The sequence below is a fragment of the Ahaetulla prasina genome, chromosome 10, assembly GCF_028640845.1.
Source record: "Ahaetulla prasina isolate Xishuangbanna chromosome 10, ASM2864084v1, whole genome shotgun sequence".
NCBI classification, from domain to species: domain Eukaryota; kingdom Metazoa; phylum Chordata; class Lepidosauria; order Squamata; family Colubridae; genus Ahaetulla; species Ahaetulla prasina.
This window is the reverse complement of record NC_080548.1, coordinates 6,318,897-6,342,232: the sequence shown is the minus strand read 5'-3', so window position 1 is coordinate 6,342,232 and position 23,336 is coordinate 6,318,897. Positions and strand designations below refer to the sequence as shown.

Below are 23,336 nucleotides of genomic sequence, written 5' to 3'. Positions count from 1 at the left end.
TGTGAGTTCAAACAGTCCCTTCCAGACTAACACGTTTCATTAAAAGATACAAAGTTTGGTAAACTGAAGCTCGCTCTGTCCAATGCAAAAAAATCATCATCATCATATAATAATAATAATAATAATGATAATAATAATAATAATAATAATGATGATGATAATGATAATAATGATAATGATAATAATAATAATAATAATGATGATGATAATGATAATAATGATAATGATAATAATAATAATAATAATGATGATGATGATGATAATGATAATGATACTGATAATAATAATAATAATAATGATGATGATGATAATGATAATGATAATGATAATGATAATGATAATAATAATAATAATAATAATAATAATAATAATAATAATAATAATAATAATAATAATAATAATATTCAGTCATGCTTCGCTTTGATGGCAGCCTGACGAAATGGGGGCAGGGGATACATACACGGTTAGGGAAAATAACAAAACAATGTTTTGGGCTCAATTGCAGTCTTAAATTGAGGACTACCGTACTTGCAATTTGAACCTTATTGGACACTTCATTCCTGGAGGGTTTTAAAGAACAGACTGGACAACTTTGTCTGAAACAGTATAGGATCTCTTGCTTGAGGAGTGGGGACTGGACTAGAAGATCACTGTTAGTTTGGGATATGTTCAGAGCCCACACATCTGATGACATAAAAATTGGCAAAGTCATCTCAAGTCACTTTGGCCGTTATTCCAGGTGGGCTTACATCTGTATTGCAGCCCCTAGATGTCAGTTTAAATAAACCTTTCAAGGACCATGTGCGAAGGATGTGGCATGAATGGATGACATCTGGTCAAGCTCGTCTGACAAAAGTTGGAAATCTGAGAAAGCCAGACATAGAACTAATAGCACAGTGGGTTCGTGATGCATGGGAAGATATTCCAGAGGACATGGTGCAACGTGCCTTCAAGAAATGTGGCATTAGTAATGCTATGGATGGCAGTGAAGACAGCGCATTGTATGAGAGTGACAGCAGTGATGATGACGACTGTGAACTCAGTGATGACGACAACGTATATGCGGATAACATCACAGAAGCTGAAGTAGCTGAAGCTCTGTTTGGACAAACAGATGATGAGGAGGAGAACTCCAGTTTTGAGGGATTTTAGCTCTCGTTAGCTTGGTTGCTGTTACTTTTAAAGATACTGTATTTTTGATACCATATTCTTTTTGGGGACCCCCTTTTGCACTTTTATTGTTTTTCGTTCAAATAAATATTCATGTTATTTTACTTGGCTCTATCTTTATTTTTTACATTGACCAGTAGCTGCCTCATTTCCCACCCTCGGCTTATACTCGAGTCAATAGTTTTTCCCAGTTTTTGTGGTAAAATTAGGTACCTCGGCTTATATTCGGATCGGCTTATACTCGAGTATATACGGTAATTGATATTCTACTAAGTTCTCCATTCCAATCATGGCTGGGGAATTCTGAGAATTGAAATCCATGCATCTTAAAATTGCCAAGTTTGAAAAACACTGGCTTATAAGGTAATCAAACTAATCTTCCTCCAGCTAGCTTTTACATGGGTGTATAGGTCATTTTGCACTGTTCATTTTTAAATAAACAGTGCAAAGAAATAGAAGAAAACAATAGAATAGGGAGGAAAGAGATCTCTTCAAGAAAATTGGAGATATGAAGGGAAAGTTTCATGCAAAGATGGGCATGATAAAGGACCAGAATGGCAGGGACCTAACAGAGGCAGAAGAGATTAAGAAGAGGTGGCAAAATTACACAGAAGAACTATACAAGAATGAGCTTAACATCCCTGATAACCACGATGGGGTGGTCACTGATCTTGAGCCAAACATCCTAGAATGTGAGGCCTTAGGAAATCTGAGCAACAACAAAGCTAGTGGAGGAGACAGTATTCCAGCTGAGCTATTCAAAATCTTAAAAGACGACGCAGTAAAAGTGCTACACCCAATTTGCCAGACCTATTCTTGAATACAGCTCATCCGTCTGGAACCCATACCACATCTCTGATATTAATACAATCAAACGCGTCCAGAAATATTTTACTAGAAGAGTTCTTCGCTCCTTCGTAAACAACAAAATACCTTATGCCACCAGACTTGAAATCCTGGGATTAGAAAACTTAGAACTCCGTCGACTTCAACATGACCTGTGTTTAACACACAGAATCATCTATTGCAATATTCTTCCTGTAAAAGACTACTTCAGCTTCAATCGCAATAATACAAGAGCAAACAACAGATTCAAACTTAATGTCAACCGTTTCAAACTTGATTGCAGAAAATATGACTTCTGTAACAGAGTTGTTAACGCTTGGAACTCATTACCTGACTTTATAGTCTCTACTCAAAATCCCCAAATCTTCAACCAAAAACTATCTACTTTTGACCTCACCCCATTCCTAAGAGGACTATAAGGGGCGTGCATAAGAGCACAAAAGTGCAGACCGTTCCTGTCCTATTGTTCCTTTTCATTATACCAAATTAACATAGTTATTGCATTCTTTTCCTTATATATATATATTTTCTTATATGATATGTTGTTGTTTTATATCGATGTTTGTATACTGTTGTGACAAATGAAATTATAAAAAAAAAATTGTCAGCAAATTTGGAAAACTCAACAATGGCCACAGGATTGGAAAAGGTCAGTTTACATTCCAATTCCAAAGAAAGGCAATGCCAAAGAATGTTCAAACTATTTCACCATTGCACTCATTTCACATGCTACTAACGTTATACTTAAAATCCAACAAGCTAGACTCCAGCAGTATGTGGATCGAGAACTACCAGAAGTACAGGCAAGATTTCGAAGAGGCAGAGGAACTAGAGATCAAATTGCCAACATATGCTGGCTCATAGAGAAAGCTAGGGAGTTCCAGAAAAACATCTACTTCTGCTTCATTGACTATGCTAAAGCCTTTGATTGTGTGGATCACAACAAATTGTGGCAAGTTCTTAAAGAGATGGGAGTACCAGACCATCTCATTTGTCTCTTGAGAAACCTGTATGTGGGTCAAGAAGCAACAGTGAGAACTGGACATGGAACCACTGATTGGTTCAAAATTGGGAAAGGAGTCCAACAAGGCTGTATACTATCACCCTGTCTATTTAACTTATATGCAGAACACATCATGAGAAAGGCGGGGCTAGATGAATCAAAAATTGGAATTAAGATTGCCGGGAGAAATATCAACCTCCGATATGCAAATGATACACTCTAATAGCAGAAAGCGAAGAGGAACTAAAGAGCCTCCTGATGTGGGTGAAGGAGGAGAATGCAAAAGTTGGCTTGAAACTCAACATTAAGAAAACTAAAATCATGGCATCTGGCCCTCTCAAATCCTGGCAGATAGATGGGGAAGAAATGGAGGTAGTGACAGATTTTATTTTCCTGGGCTCCAAGATCACTGCAGATGGGGACTGCAGCCAAGAAATTAAAAGACGCTTGCTCCTGGGGAGGAAAGCTATGGCAAATCTAGACAGTGTACTAAAAAGCAGAGACATCACCCTGCCAACAAAAGTGCATATAGTCAAGGCTATGGTTTTCCCAGTTGCAATGTATAGCTGTGAAGGTTGGACCATAAGAAAGGCTGAGCACCTTTGAACTCCACCACCTCCACCACCTTCGAGGCCTTTGAACTCTGGTGCTGGAGAAGACTCCTGCGAGTCCCTTGGACTGCAAGGCAAACAAACAAGTCAGTCCTAGAGGAGATCAACCCTGACTGCTCTTTAGAAGACCAGATCCTGAAGATGAAACTGAAATACTTTGGCCACCTAATGAGAAGGAAGGACTCCCTGGAGAAGAACCTAATGCTGGGAAAGATTGAGGGCAAAAGAAGAAGGGGACAACAGAGAACAAGGTGGCTGGATGGAGTCACTGAAGCAGTAGGCATGAGTTTAAATGGACTCCAGAGGATGGTAGAGGACAGGAAGGCCTGGAGGAACGTTGTCCATGGGGTCGCGATGGGTCAGACACGACTTCGCAACTAACAACAACAATAGGTCCTTCACATAAATTTACTGCATAAATGAATACGTTTTTTTTCCTGTTTAAACACATTTGTGGAAAATCTATGTTTACATATCTACTCCTTTAAGACTTTTTTAAAATTTGAAAACATTGATGGAACATTTGGGAAGTTTAAAAAATGGTAAACTAAATTCTGATCCATGTATCTTTCCAAGTCAATATTGTAATTGTGGCTCTTGGTGTTCTCTGGACTTGGTTGTTTTCTTGCAGGTATTTCATTACCCAAACTGGTAATATCAAAGCCCACTAGAAGGGACTGGGATTTGCTTTTTGTCTGAAAAAAAAAGTGCTTTGCCCTGTTTCAGTGGGAGTTTCTTCTTGGTAGTTCCTTAATTAGGATGTTGTTTATTGTTTGTTTGAATTAGTTGTTGCTTGATCAGGGTATTATTTACTGATTGATTGTTCATCAAGTATTCATCTTGGTGTTAATTTCTGCTGATTGCTGGCTAGGAGGATTTATGGTCTTTTTCTTTTTTGATTGTCTCTTTGTTTTTGAATGGTATGTAGATGTTGCTTGTCTCTATGTACCTGTTGATGGCTGAGTAGCCTGAATGCTTCTTCTATTGATAATATTGGAATCCCCTAAATGGGATTTGTCCAGTATACATTATAAAAAAGATTTATAGACGGCACTTTGAAAGAGATGAAGACTCTCAGGGGACCCACATGGCCACAGGGCTTGGTAGTGCGCTATGATCATGAATCCAGATTAGATGGTGAAGGGAAAGCAAAAATAATAATCTCTCCATAAGAAATTATCTGCCACTGCTAAAAGAGACATCCCACCAGAAGTTCAAGAAGTAACGCATCTCAGAAAAGAAAGATTTTTTAATTCTTCATTCTGCATGTACTATCTATCTTTCAAAATAAGCAAATGGCCTCATTCCACCTGTTTAATAATCTGGAAGTTCTGAATTGAAGCTCCTTTATATTCTGGTTTAAAATAGCAAGCATCTGGACTCTCACAGTCAGGATAATTTGCACAGGAAAAGGGGTTATTTTCTTTGTAAATTGTTTTCTTCTCCACTAATGCAGAGCAAGGAAAAGTCTTATACTCATTGATTCTTCACCAGCAAGACAATCAACAGGGAAAGTCTAGGAGTGACTCAGCCCATAACTACTTCAAGAAGCACCAGCTTCTTACTTGAAAAATGAACATGTTCAAGGACGGGCAACACAATGCAACAAGTCAGGAACAACTTTTAAGGTTCTTATGGTAGAAAGGGACCATGAGGGAACCAGTCAATCCTCACTGTAGCTCATTGAAGGATCTGCAATGCAAGATTCCCTCATGGATTGTAGTCAGCTCTTGGCTTCCGTACTTGTAAGTGAAAAACCAGAAGGATTCCAGTAGCATTTTTTCAGATTAACGAGTTTTGTTCCAATGCTTAAGCTTTTATGAGCTATTTTGGCTTCAGCTGAAGCTCACGAAAACTGATGCCTTTTAATAAAATTTGTTTGCCAGAAATGGTGCTATCAGTTTCCTAATATATACCTACAGTGGTCATTCTCCTACAATGTCTAAGTGAAGAAACATCTCCAGTTTTCTGCAGAGCACCTCTTTCCATGAAGAGGTTTCCTTCACTGTTTACAATGAATCTCTTCCTTTGTTTTTAAAAAATCAGAATTGCTTACAACGGTATCACAGATTCTGCTAGTCTTTTCTTTGTCCTTGGAGCTCCTGGGAATTCCTCTGAAATAAGTCTTTCCAGGCAGCACTGTGGAAAATAATTTTGGCCTGTTGGTGTTGTAAACACTCATAAAGGTTCAACAAAACTGAAATGAGGTCCCTTGGTCACAGCGTACATTTTTAAGGAAGCAAGCAAAACAAAACAAAAATAATACTCAGTAGATTTCTTTCTTACTGGGTCAAGGAAAAATACCAACCAGGATTTTTGGCAGGCATTTGTCCCATCCTAGATTCCTCAGAGACTGTCACTTCCAAATCTGTTTCCATTCAAATGTGGGGCAACATTTTGCATCCCTAAATGTATCCTTTATCCTTTATTATTATTACTATTATTTACTTTATTCATTAAATATGAAACTCAGTCAACTGAACATTCAAAAATACATCACAAATACCATTGACTGGTGCTAATAGTTGATGCAGGTTGCTGCCAGCGTCCTACGTACCAACCAAGTACCTTCTTAAGATATACGATGTTCCAAGTAGTGCAGTTTTTTTGCAGTTCTGCTGGTGTTATTGCAGGAAGCTGCAATTTGTTGATGTATCTTATAAAATTCTTGGAAATGATACCAAGTGCCCCGATAACAATGGGTATCACTATTACATGTTTGTAATAGTGGGTATCACTATTACATAGCCGTGTAGTTTTGATGGCCAGGTCACGATATTTCATGATTTTTTTCCACTTTTTTTCCACAGAGGCTCTGGAGCCAGGTGAGAGAGAAAAACAGGCCTTCCCCACCACCACCCAGGCCCTCTGGAGGCAGGAAACAGCCTGTTTCCCTACTTCTGGTGGGCCCAGAAGGCCTGAAAATCAGCTGTCTGGCGTGCACATGCTCATTGGAGTTGAGGTCACGTGCCCACTGACATGGCTACGGATCCACCTGCGGCACACATGCCATAGGTTCACCATCACAGCCCTACATAATCATTCACAGATAGCCACAATAATACCAACATAATGATCTGTGCATTGCAACATTGCCTTACACAATGTAAGCCGCCCTGAGTCTTCGGAGAAGGTGCGGGATATAAATGTAAATAAAAATAAAAAAATAAAAAAAAAATCACAATGGAAGGTCTACCCTTTCACACATGTCGCAATGCTGCACCCAACTATTAAGAGTTTATATTGTGTTCAGGGGGTCCCATGTTCCTTTTTTAGGGGATGTCCATGGCAACTTCCTACAATTTACACCCTTCTTTCAATGGTTCCTTCCAGTTGCAAGAGCTGATAGAGCATCCAAGCCAAATTGTCTAGGATTCCCAATCTGATAAAACTTGAGAGAGGAAAACACCAAAAGAAGTGTCTAAAAATCTGCAACAGGACCAAAGTTTATTTATTTATTTATTTATTTATTTATTTATTCGCATTTTTATACCGCCCTATCTCCCAAGGGACTCAGGGCGGTTTACAGCCTGATAAAAAACATACATATAAATACAGAATAAAACATCAATTAAAAAACTTATTAAATAAGGCCGAATATTTAAAATAGCAATAAAAGTAATAGAACCCCAATTAAAACCAAATTCAAAATTTAAAATTCTAGTCCAGTCCTGCGCAAATAAACAGATGTGTCTTAAGTTCGTGGCGAAAGGTTCGATGGTCAGGAAGTTGGCGAAGTCCTGGGGGAAGTTCGTTCCAGAGGGTGGGAGCCCCCAATTTTGTTAATCTGATACATTTCATTACTCATCCAAGTAACCTCATCAGTCAAAATTTTTAAAAATAGTTAGACAGGGAGTCAGAGTCTCATTGGAATATCCTAACTCTTGCGACACCAACTACAGGGTTTCCCCCCCAAAATGTATTGAAATATGTCAATGACAACTCAATCATCCAGGTCAAAAGTATCTAAAAAAAGGTTAAATCATGGCAACTGGACAAAAGTTTGTTAATCTGAGATGTTTTATTATTCATCCAAGTTTTGTTACTTCATCAGCCAAAGAAGTGATTGAGATGACCAAGAGAAGCAGAAAGCAAAGAAGCTCCAGAAGGCAAGTTAGGGTGAAGAGAGGATGGATATCTTTGCAGCTCTACAAACAATCCTCAAGTTACAGCCAGTCACTTAGTGACCATTTGAAATTATGACAGACCCTCCAAAAGGATCCCAATGTTTAAGTTACAACAGACATGTATGCACATAGTCAAGAGGTGGGTTTCAGCAGGTTCTGACCAGTTCTGGAAAACCGGTAGTGGAAATTTGAGTAGTTCAGAGAATTGGTAAATACCATCTCTGTCTGGCCTCGCCCCAATCTAGTCTTTGCTTCCCAAATCCCAGCTGATCAGGAGGAAATAGGGATTTTGCAGTAACCTTCCCCTGGAGTGGGGTGGGAATGGAGATTTTACAGTATCCTTCCTCTGCCAGCCCACCAAGCCATGCCACACCCACTAAGCCACACCCACAGAACTGGTAGTAAAAAAATTTGAAACCCACCACTGACATGGTCACACAATTATACTTTGGGCCCTTGAAAACTGGTCTATCTTTACAGATGTTTGCAATGTCTTGCAGTCACATGACCATGATTTTCTGTGTTTTTATGTCAGTTTCTAGTGTATACTTCCAGTTTTCAGCAAAAAAGAAAAAATGCCCATGGGATAAAATGGATTTGCTTAATGACCACTCTGTTCACTTAACAACCACTGCAAAAAAAGGGTTATAATATTGAGTCTCATTACATGATGACCTTCTTAACAACTGCAATGACCTATGACTGTAATTGCAATCTCAGTTATAGCCATAAGTTGAGAACTACCTGAACCTGAAACCACAATCTATTTCTTTGTTTCTCAGTTCTCTATAATTGATTCCAACTAATTCTCACACAGTGGTTGGTTGCTACCGGTTGGCCCCGGATCGGACGAACCGGTAGTGGAGACGGTGGGAGGCTCTGCCCACCTGCCCGGATGCTTCTGCGCAAGCGCAGAAGCATCACGCACACATGCTTGAGCACACGAGCACCCACGAGCGAACCGGTAGCAACAGGTTTTGAAACCCACCCCTGATCTCACAGATGTTGGCAACTTTAAATAAGTGTGTGTGCGTGCATCCATCAAACATGCATTGCTCATAGATGCCTTTTACAAAGAAATTCTGTGTTATTTTCATATACACACAGATACATACTGTCTCAATGGGTGCACTTTTGTTCAGTTTGGGGGTCCCCATCACAAAACATCTCACAGCAAAGCCCTGCTCTGATTTGTGTAACAGTTTGTGAAATGAAAATGAGTTAAGTGCACAATAAAATACAAATCAGCTTGCTCCCCAAATTTTTGCACAAATGGTTTAAAAACTACATGTGACCCTCTTCACATACCCCATGTCGTGTCCCACTCCTCCGCTGACGGCTGGGTCAGGGAAATCCGAATCAGGCGTGCCTCTATAAAGTCCTAGCAAAGTCCTCAGGGCAGGCAGGAGACCAGAAAGTGACTTCAGCAAGATATGTTTAGACTTTGCCTGATTCAGAGAATGCCAGAAAGCAGGTCCTTTATATAGGCCATGGGATGTGGCTCCATGACTCAGCACTTATCCAGGCCTGCCCCTCCCTTCCTTCTGTTGCCTCCACCTATCAAGTCTTCTGACACGAGGGTCACTCCAGTCTGCAGCTGTTGGTAATTGACCTCCCTCAGGCTCACATGCTGTGGAGGAGGGGGAGGGGTCTAGTTGCTCCGCTTGCCTGGGCATGGAGCCAGAGCTGGGGGCTGGAGGTATTTCTTCCTCTTCTGCCTGTCTGGGCATGGAGCCAGGGCTGGGGCCGGGAGGCATACTAGAACATTCCTCCGTGTTCGGAAGCAGATAAGAAGACCCCGGCTGAGGTGAGATCGGACGAGATACAACACCCCAGATATGGTATTTCAGCATTTGAGCATTCGAGATAAAGTTGAAGGTCTTTAGAAAATAAATGTTAGTGCCAGGAGGGTGAAGGGAGAGGAAAAGGGAGAGAAAAGAGGATGCAAGAAGAAGAATCCAATCCATATTGTTTTTTAGAATTTGAAATTGGTGAAACCTGGTCTAGGGAGAAGAAAGCAGCAAAAGAGCTGGTTGAGGACAAGATCCAAAAATATGAGAAGCAGAAAGCAGAGAAAGTGCCAGAAGGAAAAAGAGAGGAGAGGATTCCCCAATAGGGTGAGTACTTTTGTAAAAAGTGACACCAACCTGCATAGTCTCCATGAAAAATTAATCATACTAATGAAATATGCACCTCATCCAAAGGAAACCACTGCACTGAAATATTTAGCAAGCAATGTTTTCTAGAAATACAGATAGTCCTTGACTCACAACAGTCCATTTAGCAACCATTCAAACTTACAACAGCACTGAAAAAAGTAACTTACAACCATTTTCACACATGACTATTGCAGCATCCCTATGGTCACATGATTTACATTTGGATGCTCAACAAGTGGTTTGTATTTATGATGGTTGCAGGGTCCTGGGGGTCATGTTTTGTGACCTTCTGACAAGCAACGTCAATGAGGAAGCGAGATTCGCTTAACAATTGTGTGACTAATTTAACAACTTTGGTGATTCACTTAACAAAGGTGGCAAGAAAAGATGTAACATGGGGGGAAAACTACTTAACAAATTTCCCACTTAGCAACATAAATTTTGGGCTCAGTTGTAAATTGTGAGGACTACCTGTAGTCCTCACAACAGCCAAACGGCCATTGCAGAAAGTCAACGAACCCCTTCATCTCCATTTGCCCTTACCGTGTTTAATCTCTGGAGAGTATACATCATTCGCATTCCCAGAATGCAATTGGGTCATGCAGCAGTTGTTTCTGCTGGTGGTGGTGGTGGCCCCAGGGGGTGTCAGGGCATTGGAAAGCGTCTGGTTGACCACAGGAGGAGCCGGCAGGGTTCGAGGCATCTGGCAGGTACAGCCCGTTTGTGAGAGACTGCAGGGCTGGCTAGCACCCAGCCGAAGGCAGTCCTCCAACCACCGGCAGAGGACGCTGCAAGTGAACTGGCTGGAATTGTTGTTGTTGATCAAGAGAACTTCAACAAAGCGGAACTCCACAGCTTCGGGGGGCAGCAAGCGGCTGGCTGCCTCGGGCTCTTCTGCCAGGCAGAGCTGCACAAAGTTCTTGTCAAAGTGAAAGAAGGCAAAGGGGCCTCCACCTTGGCAAAGCTCCAAGCCCACTTCCTCCTCCTCCTCCTCCTCCTCTTCCTCTCTCCCCTCCTGGGGCAGGGCGGTCGCTCTGGGCTGGTTGCAGGTATCATTGGAGAGATAATGGTCCAGCGGAAGCACCATGGGTGAGTAGAGGGTGCAGACTTGCTCCTCCCAATTGAACTTGAGATACAGAGAGTATTTGGTTGGATCCGGGTTCTCCAGGGTCCATGAGCAGCCGGTGGAGACGGTGGGGAAGAGGTCCTTCAAGGAAAAGGATCCGTAGAGGACCCCAGAGGCCAAGGCGGAGCAAGCACTTGGAGCCGGATCAAAGCCCCAGGAGAGCCACACCAGACACGATATCACAGACAGTAAGAATGGTCCAGCAGGGTTCATCCTATGACATTTGCCCTTCAGGAGAGAAAGAGAGAAAATGGTTACGCCAGAGGATGGGGAGAAGCTGCAGCAGGATCTGTGTTTCATTGGTACAAATCAAGATGTAAAGGCAGGACTTAGTATTTATTTTGTTTATTAGATTTTTTATCCTGCCTTTATTACTTTATAAATAAGCACCTCAAGATGGCAAACATACCTAATACTTCCTCCTATGTAATGGCGTCAACAAAGCTTTTTAAAATGTGCATTTAAAAAATCAGAATATTATTTATTCTATTTTTAATTCTGGAGGGGGAGGAGGAAGGGGAGGGGAGGGGGAAGGGCAGGAGGGGAAGGGGAGAGGAGAAGGAGGAATCTCTTGAAACCATTTCTGTTTCTCTAAACTTTCTTCTAAATTTAAGACATCTCTTTGTAAACTAGGGGAGAAGGAGAATGCCACACTTTCCATAGGCTTGGACATCCTGTTTTCATTACAAATCTAGACCAATGTATCCCTTGGCAGAAACAAGACAGATCATGTCTAGAGGTGTGGAGATCCACAGGCAAAGCATGACCTTTTTACATGAACATTAGATTCAGCAATGCCTTTCCTTCCTAGGGGTCCTCTTCCTCCTTCCTCCCAACTTGCTTTCTTAAAGAGATAAAGAAGTTAAGTCTGACTTGGTTTTCCTAAAGGACAGTTCCACACCCAGCTCTTAATAACCTACAACTCAACCTAGACAATTAATTAATACAACACAGCCTAAACAACAAATAACTACCAACCAACTAATCAGAGATGCAATGGAGAGAGGACAAAAAATAAATAATGCAATATTATTTGGACTAGAAAACACTAATGAACCAGATATCAATAAGATTCACAACATAATTGGAAATTATAACTCATCAACCATCTTCCCAAATGAAATAATTGCTGTCTCCAGAGATGGACCAGAATATAAAAACAGCAATGGGTCAACAGCGCCAAGATTTTGTAGTCACATGTATGAATAAGGACAGCAAACGTAAATTCATTTATACCATAAACTCAATTGCTAAAACCAACCCTGCCTACAGTAAACTTAGATCACGTCCTGATCTATCTTTTCTACAACGGATACGTTCTCGTGAACTTCGCACAGAACTTAAAAGAAGACAAGACAATGGTGAATCCAACCTATACATCGACTACCGTGCTGATTGCATAAAAAATAAAGCCTACAACCAAAAAATCACCTCCAAACCCCCCATCATCCATAACAATCAACCAGCAATCTCAACATTCAATCAAGTACCCATCACCCTACCATCCATTCAACCAACCATCTTACCATCCATCCAACAGCCATTCAACCAACCATCCAACCAACCACCCAAACAGCCATCCAACCAACGATCCAAACAGCCATCCAAACAGCCATCCAAACAGCCATCCAAACAACCATCCAAACAACCATCCATCCAACCAGCCAAACTACCATCCAACCATCTATTCAACCATCTGTTGTACACAACCCCCAACCTACTAAAATCCAAAACTAGGTATGCACGCCCCTTACCTCTTGATTGCAATTGATTGCAATTGATAAATGCAAGAAGCATTGTTAACAAATTACCTGAATTTATCCTCTTGTTAAACAGTGGCACATTTGATATCATTTTTATTTGTGAAACATGGCTGAACTCATCCCTTCCTGACTCCATTATCTCAAACAAAGAATATCAGGTCTATCGATCAGATCGTGAAAACCGAAGAGGTGGTGGAGTGGCTATCTTTTACAAAAAGTCACTGAATCTAAAAAATATCCAAGTAGCACATAAACTTTCTCTTCCTGAAACTATTGTATGCGACCTATCCCTTAACACTACTCTTCGATTCTTACTATGCTACAGAGCCCCTAACTATGACATTAACCATGCAAATATGCTAACCTCAATGCTAACATGGGCTACCTCTTGCCCATATCCTCTCATCTTCCTGGGTGACCTAAATCTACCTCTCATTAACTGGATAACTAATGAATGTTCAACTGACCCAATCCATACTACACTATACAACGCTGTTACAAACCTAGGTCTCGAACAACTTGTAACCAACAATACAAGACTCAACAACTGCCTTGATCTCATCTTCTGCAACAACCCAAATTCAATTTACGGACTACAAATTAAAGAACCTTTTTCCAACAGTGACCACTGCATGATTGATTTTCATCTCAATATACGTCCATACTTAAATCGTCATAACAATAGTATTCCCAACTACAACTTCAAAAAAGCCAATTACGACCTTATAAACAACGATCTTTCATTTCTGGACTGGCAAAATCTGTTTGCAACCTGCATAACCGCTGATGACCACTATAGAGTCTTCCTACTTGAAATCAACAGAATCATTAAACTATGTGTACCACAAATGACTACCATGATCAGGAAAAGCAAACTACCCATATCAATAAAAAAGCTTCAATCAAAAAAAAAATCCCTCTAGAAAAGAAACAAAAAAGGCTATGTTGCAAATTTCAAAATCCGCTACAGAAATATATGCAACCAAATAAAAACTGAATGCACAAATTACCATACCAAGCAAGAAGAGAACCTTCTGCGCACAAATTCCAATCATGCCTTTTATAATTTTGTTAACAATAAACTTAAAGACTCAAGATCCATCCCATCACTAAAAGATTCTAACAACAAAGAATGCAATGACGAAACAGTTAAAGCAAACTTCTTCAACATTTTCTTTGGCTCAGTTTTTGTTAACTCCGATAACACACATCCGACATTCCACAAACGTACCAGCAATGATTATGATGACTTAACTCATATAGATTTCACAGAAGATAATGTTGGAAAAGCTCTTCATAACTTAAAACCATCGCTATCTATTGGACCCGATGGACTATGTGCATACTTCTTAAAAAAACTTTCCATTAATATAGCAGAACCCCTAAGCGTAATCTTTGATAAAGCCTTCACTACCAGTTCCCTTCCCAAACTTTGGTCACTAGCCACAGTCATCCCCATCTTCAAAAAAGGAGACCCCAGCTTAGACGGAAATTACAGACCGATCTCTTTGTGCTGTGTCACCTGCAAAGTCATGGAATCAATCATCAAACAATCCATTACCTCACACTTAGAAACTAGCAACCTACTCTCCAATAAACAATTTGGTTTCCGGAAAAAATTATCATGTAACTTACAACTACTCCACTGTAAAAACATACGGACTACAAATCTTGATCAAGGCAAAACAATAGATGCAATCTACATAGACTTCTGCAAAGCTTTTGACTCAGTAGTACACGATAAACTCCTCCTAAAACTAAAATCCTATGGCATCTCAGAACCCCTTCACAAATGGATATCTGCTTTTCTGTCTAACAGACAAGAAGTGGTCAAAATTGGCAATGCTTTATCAAATCCTGTTCCTGTCAAGAGTGGCGTTCCTCAAGGCAGCGTCCTTGGACCAACAATCTTCATACTATACATTAATGATCTTTGTGACCATATGTCAAGTAATTGTGTTCTCTTTGCTGATGATGTCAAACTATTTAACACCACAGACAATACATCTATCATTCAAAAAGACCTTGATCATCTAACCACTTGGTCTAAAACTTGGCAACTGCAAATCTCAACCAGCAAATGCTCAGTCTTATATATAGGAAAAAAGAACCCAAACACTAAGTACATACTAGATGGACATTACCTTACAGATGACCCCATTCCCATTAAAGACCTTTGAGTTTTCATGTCAAATGATCTAAGTGCCAAAGCCCACTGCAACTACATAGCAAAAAAAGCTCTAAGAGTTGTAAACCTAATCCTGCGTAGCTTCTTTTCCAAAAACACCACACTACTAACCAGAGCATATAAAACATTTGCTAGACCAATTCTAGAATACAGCTCGCCTGTTTGGAACTCTCACCACATCTCTGACATCAATACAATTGAACGTGTCCAGAAATATTTTACAAGAAGAGTTCTCCATTCCTCTGAAAACAACAAAATACCTTATCCCACCAGACTTAAAATCCTAGGCTTAGAAAACTTGGAACTCCGTCGCCTACGACAAGACCTAAGTTTAACTCACAGAATCATCTATTGTAATGTCCTTCCTGTTAAAGACTACTTCAGCTTCAATTGCAATAATACTAGAGCAACCAATAGATTTAAACTTAATGCTAACCGCTTTAATCTAGATTGCAGAAAATATGACTTCTGTAATAGAATCATCAGTGCTTGGAATACTTTACCTGACTCTGTGGTCTCTTCCCATAATCCTAAAATCTTCAACCAAAAACTGTCTACTATTGACCTCACCCCATTCCTAAGAGGACCATAAGGGGCGTGCATAAGCGCACAAAACGTGCCTACCGTTCCTGTCCTATTGTTTTTCCTTTCTTCTTCCTAAATACATATATGCTTATACCTCCTTATATGTGTTGATATATTATATAACCTTTTTGTATGATACCTACATATATTGTTATGACAAAATAAATAAATTATTTCAATGATCTCGCTGCTCGATCCATAAGGCTTCCATGACAGTAAAAAATAAGCCAAGCAAAATATGCCATGAGGGTGTGACTGAACCTCTCCCTGTGACATTCATCATACTTGTGCATATAAAAAAGTGAAGAGCTTCAATCACATGGTTGCAGTCAACAACTTGACTTTTGTTATCAAAACCTGAGGATGGCCCTAATGTGGAAGCAATGCAGAAGTGCCTTCTGACCAACCAGTGAGCATTCCTGGAAGGACTTCTATAGATCTCAGCTCCCAGAGTTCAGATTTATGACCAGGGAATTTGTCCACATCTTTTTTTCCCTCAAACACTGATTCAAATACTGCATAGAAATGATGCCCAAAGGGTTGAAATAACAACTGGCATACCTGGTTCTGAGCAAGAAAAGATACCTATATTCAGATAAAAGTCATACAGTACACTTTTGGATGGGATTGTGCCACCACTGAAAACAAGGAGGAAGAATTGGAACTTCTCCATCTAAAGAAGAACCATGTTAGAAACGCAGGCAATCCTCCACTTATAACCACAGTAGAGATCAGAATTTCTGTTTCCTAAGCAAGGTGGTTGTTAAGTGAGTCACAGCTGATTTTATGATGATATTTTGCCATGATTGAGAATCACTGCAATGATTAAGTGAATTGTATGATGGTTAAGCGAATCTGGCTTCCCCCATTGACTTTGTTGGAAGCCAGCTAGGAAGGTTGCAAGTGCCAATCACATGATCCCAAGACTCTGCAACTGTCATAAATACTTGCCAGATGCCAAGTGAATGATATTTTCTCCTGTGACCATGTGGATGCTGCAATAGTCATAAGTACGAAGACTGATCCTATGTCAGTTTTTTCAGTGCTGTTGTAACTTCGAATAGTTGCTTAACAAATGGTTGTAAGTCGGGGACTACCTATAACCTATAATCTTTTCTCCCTGATGTCTAATAAAAAAAAAGTTCACTGAGAGCAAAATACTTCTCCAAAAACCTTCACAGCTGCAAAGGGGCAAAGCTAAGATTTTTTTTAAAAAAAATCAATATTAAATGTTATTGATTATTACAGAAGTATCTTTCTTTGTGCAAAGAAAACGGGATTAAAAAGAATCCTAGCTTGGATTCTGGTGTGTGCAAAAGGGGCAATCCTTTGTAGCACGGCCATCCAGAATCATACTGACAAAAATCCTACCTGTGTTTGTGAACCTTAGCAATTTTAAGATATGTGGACTTCAACTCCCAGAATTCCCTAGCTAGAACAGTGGGCACTGAAGTCCACATATTTTAAAGCTGCTTAAAGCATTTGTTCTTCCATGGGGCAGAAAAAAGTTCAAAATGGATGGCATTTGCACATTTCCAAAACTATACACAGTGACTGAGATTTTTTCCTTTTACTGGAACTTCTTCAAAATCTAGTTGTTCTTACAGCAGGGCCAGAGTTTTCGACCATCAAAGATTTGCTCCCCAGTCTGCCCATTTTTCTTCAGTTTATTTATTTATTTCACATATGGCATTTCATACATGGACTAGCAATATATACTAACATTTTTTGGGTGCACTTCAAGGTGTTGGTTACCACCTTTAAAGCGCTCCATGGCTTAGGACTGGGATATTTACGGGACCGCCTTCTGCTGCCACTTGCCTCCCACCAACCGGTGCGCTCCCATAGAGAGGGTCTCCTCAGGGTGCCGTCAGCCAAACAGTGTCAGCTGGTGACCCCCAGGGGGAGAGCCTTCTCTGTGGGGGCACCTACCCTCTGGAATGAGCTTCCTCCAGGACTTCGTCAACTTCCTGACCTCCGGACCTTTCGCCGCGAGCTGAAGACATATTTATTCTTCTGCGCAGGACTGGCATAAAACGGGTTTTAATAGGATTTTTAATGGGGTTTTACGATGTTATGTATTTTATATTTAAATTATTGGCTAAATTGAATAAGTTTTTTAATTCTGGTTTTATTGTATTGTATTTGATTGTTATTTTATCTGGCTGTTAACCGCCCTGAGTCCTTTGTGAGAAGGGCGGTATAAAAATTAAAATATTAGGCTCCAGTGACGTCACGCTCCTGCTGGGTGCTCTAACAGAGCACTCCGTGTTAGAAGATTGTAAAAGTCAGTGAAACAGAAAAAAATCACTGTTCACTGAGCTTAGCATACCCTATGGGAAAAAGGGGGTTATGCAGAGTTGTGGAAAAGTGGAAGATCTGACAGGGGGTTTGCTCTTAAGAGCGAATTTTCCTGGATTTATGGTCCCGCCGAATTACACTCCCTCCAACTTCAAACACGCTCCTGGTTTTTATCAGGAAAAAGGAGTAGGTGGTCATTTCTGCTCAAAAGGACTTATTAAATTGATTGATCTCCTAAGCAGACGGGAATTTCACAAGCGTTCGATCTTTGATGTAGAATCAGCACGGCAAGTACCGACTCCCTTTCTGAAACCTGAAACCTTTCTTTGTCTTTGATTAATTGACTTTTAAAATGGCGTCTGAAAGTGAAAGTAAAAAAATTTTAGTACGATAAAGTAGCGTTATTTGTGGATTGTTACAAACGGAGTTTTTTTTATTCTGAAAGGAGGGAAGGAAAGTTGTTAAGTTTAAATTCCTGATTCTTTTGAAGACAGAATGGCAGCTAAACCTTTAAAGCCTTCTGGAAGAAGGGGATCTGAACCAAGTCTTGAGGAAATATTGAAAGAACAATTAAAACTTTCTGAAGATAGGCAAAAAGAGATGATGGAGAATTTTAATGCAAAAATAAGAGAAGATATTCTCATGGCAGTTCAAGGACTGAGTAAAAAAATTGAGGGATTGGAAGTGGAAATGCAACAGATCTCTCAGTCAAATAAGCATTTAGAAGACAAAATGAAAGGTGTTCAGAAAAAAGTGGATCAAAATGAAGATCAGGTTGTGATATTACAATATAAACTTATGGAAGGAGCTCTTAGAATTCGTGGTATGCAAGAAGAGCGAGGAGAAGACTTAAGAAAAATTATATCAGAAGCATTGGCTGAATTTATTGAAGTGGAACCCCAAGAGGTAGCTTACCAAATTGATAAAATATATAGAGTTAATTCCTGGATCGCAAGACAGAGAAAGCTTCCTCGGGACATTGTGGTTTATTTTGTGAAAAGGACTATGAGAAATCAGATTCTGCAAGTTTCATATCAGACAACTTTAAAAATTGGAGAACAGGAGCTGAAGGTGTTGAAAGAGATTCCTTCAAAGATGTTAAGAGATAGGAAGGAATTTGCTTTTTTTACACAAGAACTTAAAAAACATCAGATTTAATTCAGATGGGAGGTGCCAATTGGACTGACAGTATTCTATCAAGGAAGGAGATATAGAATTGATACTGTTTTAAAGGCAAAGGATTTTCTTTCTACAGTTTTGAATGTCGAAATAGAAGTGATAGAAAAACTTCAAGAGATTCAAGAAGGCGTGGTGATCCAAGAGCCTTCATTGCTGCCAGTATTAGAGGAACCACAAGAGCAAAGGGTGACAAGAGGAGCTCTTAAGCGTAAAGAAGAGCAACAGTCTCAAAGTAAAAGCCAGGATCCCAGCATGGAAGCTGTGGGAGGAGCTAGACAGAAGATACCGGAGGAGGAGCTTCCGTTGTCTGCTTCAAAGCTTCAGGAGGCCAGTAATGGCAAACAGAATTTTGTCATGGAATGTTAATGGCTTGAATTCAGCTCAGAAAAGAAGGAAAATATTTCACTACTTGAAACAATTTTAAAATGATGTGATTTGTTTGCAAGAGACACATATAAAATTATCAGACCAAAAATATTTAATTAATTCAAAATTGGGTAACCATTTTGTTGCATCAGCTTTGGAAAAGAAGCATGGAATTGTTTTTGTTGTTGTTGTTTTTAATTGAAAAAGTTTTAAAAAACAAAAACATTTTTCCCCCTTTTTTCCGCCTCCCTCCCCCCCAAAAAAAAAAAACACCCCTCCCCTCCTCCCCCGGCTTCCCGGGTCAATCACAAGGTATTGTTATACATAAACCAAACATAGAATAAAATTTTCCCTTCCAATCCAAATAACCACATCCACAGCTTTTCATCTCCCAACCCCCTCCCCATTACATAAAATAACTTTCTAATTATTCAAAGGCAATCTGATATTTCTTAATCTGATATCTGTTTTGTAAATAATAAATCCATTTTTTCCATTCAATTAAATATCTTTCCCGTATTGTCTTTTAAAACGCTGAGATTTTAGCCATCTCAGCCAAATTAGTGACTTTCAATATCCATTCTTCTATTGTAGGTACCTCTTCTTTCTTCCAGTATTGTCCAATCAACAGTCTTGCTGCTGTTATTAAATTCAGAATCAATTTAATCTCAATCCCTGTAAAATCCGTTATAATTCCCAAAAGGAAAAATTGTGGCAGGAACTTTATCTTCTTCTTCAGGACATTTTGAATAATCCACCAAATTCTTATCCAAAAGACCTTAATTTTCTTGCAAGTCCACCAAATATGAAAATATGTAGCATCATCACAATCACACCTCCAACATTTCGCTTGAATATTAGGATACATACATGATAATTTTTTGGGATCTAAGTGCCATCTATAAAACATCTTATAAAAATTTTCCCTTAAATTCTGTGCTTGTGTAAACTTAACATTTCTAACCCAAATTTTCTCCCATGTTTCCATTATTGGTTCCTGAATATTCTGTGCCCATTTTATCATACAATCCTTTACCAAATCCTTTTCCGAATCTATTTCAAGCAACACATTATACAATCTCTTTATATGCTCCTGAGTCTGATTTCTAATTTGCTTCATTAAATTTTCCTCCCTTTGCATTATACCAATTTTTTGATCTTCTTTCCATCTAGCACTTATTTGCCCATATTGAAACCAAGTATAATTCCTCCCTTCTTCATTTAATACCTGTAATGATTTTAATTGCAATCTACCTCCTTCAGCATACAAAAGTTCTTTATATGTAATCATTTCCTGTTTCTGTTCTATATTTATATTCTCTATTGCATGCCTAGGGCTCGCCCATATAGGAATCTTGTATTCTAATTTATAGGAATATTTTTTCCAGACCCGCAAAAGAGCACTTCTCAACACATGATTCTTAAAAGCCCTATCCACTTTTTTTTCATAAAATAAGTACGCATGCCATCCATATAACAAGTCATAACCTTCTATATTCAAAATTCTTTCCTCTGTTAAGTTAAACCAGTCACTTATTACTGAAAGGGCTACTGCTTCATAATATAATTTAAAGTTAGGCATTCTTAAACCACCTCTTTCCCGTGAGTCCTGTATTATTTTCATTTTAAGCCTCGCCTTTTTACCCTGTCATATAAATTTGTTAATCCCAATCTGCAAATCTTCCAAATTTTTATCCTTTTAATTATTGGTATCATCTGGAACAGAAACAAAAATCTAGGTAACACATTCATTTTAATAGCCGCAATCCTTCCCAATAGGGATAACTGCAATTTCTTCCAGCCACTCATATCATTCTGAACTTTTTGCCATAGCAAGTCATAATTATTCTTATAAAGTTTCTTGTTCGATGAGCTAATATAGACCCCTAAATATTTAACCTTTTTTACTACCTCAAATCCTGTCATTTCTCTAGTTTTTGTTTCTGTTGTATAGACATATTTTTAATTATCACTTTTGTTTTATTCTGATTTATTTTAAATCCTGATACCTTTCCATATTTATCAATTACTTCCAACAAAAATCTACTTGAGTTTATAGGATTCGTTAACGTAACCACTACATCATCTGCAAAAGCTCTAACTTTATACTCATATTGTCTAATCTTAATTCCCTCTATTTTCATTAATTCTCGTATTTTATCTAATAATGGTTCCAGAGTCAAAACAAACAATAATGGTGATAAGGGACATCCCTGTCTCGTTCCTTTCGCAATCTTAATAACTTCTGTCAAGCTACCATTTACTATAATCTGTGCTGTTTGCTCTCCATAAATCGCTTTAATTATTCTAATAAAACAGTCTCCAAATTGCATTTTCTCTATTAATTTAAATAAAAAATCCCAATGCAATCGATCAAAGGCTTTTTCTGCATCCAAAAAAATAAGTGCCGCTGAAGTATTCTTCTTTTCCAAATATTCCAATATATTAATAATCTGTCTAACATTATTCCTCATCTGCCTCCCTTTTATAAAACCAGATTGATCAGTATGAATTCTTTGTTGTAAAACTAACATTAATCTATTTGCTATTATTTTTACAAAAATCTTATAATCATTATTTAAAAGTGAAATCGGCCTGTAGTTACCAGGTTTAGAGCAGTCTTGCTCCTCTTTTGGTATCAGTGAAATAAAAGATTCATGGAATTGTTGTATATATCAGGAAGGATATACCAGCTAAATTAATTGAGGCAGATATTCAAGGAAGATTTATTGCTATTGAACTGGTGATAGATGCAAAAAAGACTTTGCTGATAGGTATTTATGCACCTAATCAGCAACAAGAAAAGTTTTACAAAATGTTACATGAGAGGTTGACACTCTGGGATTATAGTTCGTTTATTTTATTAGGAGACTGGAATGGAGTAATTGATACAAGAAGGGATAAGAGAACCTCCTCCAAGAAGATACCTATACATGCAAAACTACCAAAATCCTTTTTTGAAATGATGGAAGACTTTGAGTTTAGAGATATATGGAGGTTACGGAATCCAGATGAGAGAGATTTTACTTTTTTTTCCGATAGGCATCAATTTTTTCACGTATTGATTTTATTTTAATTTCTAATGACTTGCTTTCTAGGGTGAAGAAAATGAAGATATTTCCGAGGTGTTTAACTGACCATAGCCCAGTATGGATGGAATTATTACAAGGGAAAAAAGGTGGTAGAACATGGAGGTTGAATGAAAATCTGTTTAGATATGAGGATAATGTAAGAAACAGTTGAAAGAATTTTTTGATTTTAATATGTACAAAGGGACACCTATAGGAACTGTGTGGGAGGCGAGCAAAGCGTTTATTAGAGGGATATTGATTTACTTGGACAATAGGCAAAGGAATAATAAACAAAGGCAGCGTAGGTACTTGGAAGAAGAAATTCAAAGGAAGCAACAGTTATTAATTTAAAACCCACAAGATCACAAACTTAAAGAGGCTATAAAAATATTACAGAGTCAATTTAATATGTTAATCGCAGACCAGGTGGCAACGAATATACAATATGCTAAACATAATACCTTTTGTAATGCAAATAAACCTGGGAGATGGTTGGCATATAACTTAAGGAAAAAACAGAAAGCACGTGTCATACAAAAAATAGAATATAAAGGTAAAGAGATATATCAACAGGATAAAATTAAAAAGGCATTCTCAGAATTTTACACTGCATTATATGCAAAAGACAAAATATTGAATAGGGACATTTATGATTATTTGAAAGATTATAAGGTTAATATTTTAACATTAGAACAGAGGAGGAGCTGAATCGGCCGATAGCTACTGGAGAAATAGTGGAGGCAATTAAACAATTAAAATGGGAAAACCCTGGTACAGATGGTCTTACAGCAACTTATTATAAAAACACAGGATGAAATATTAGGCCCACTTAAAGAATTAT

At 38.7% G+C, this 23,336-nt stretch overlaps 1 protein-coding gene across 1 annotated transcript in view; it reads right to left on the bottom strand.

Moving 5' to 3' along the window:
* ADGRB2 (adhesion G protein-coupled receptor B2) overlaps positions 1–23,336 on the bottom strand; it is a 396,525-nt gene that overhangs the window by 249,346 nt on the left and 123,843 nt on the right. The window contains exon 2 of the mRNA XM_058195850.1: positions 10,460–11,270. Within this exon, the coding sequence (XP_058051833.1) occupies positions 10,460–11,255 (796 nt within the window). The 5' untranslated portion in view covers positions 11,256–11,270. The remainder of the gene's footprint in view (positions 1–10,459; positions 11,271–23,336) is intronic.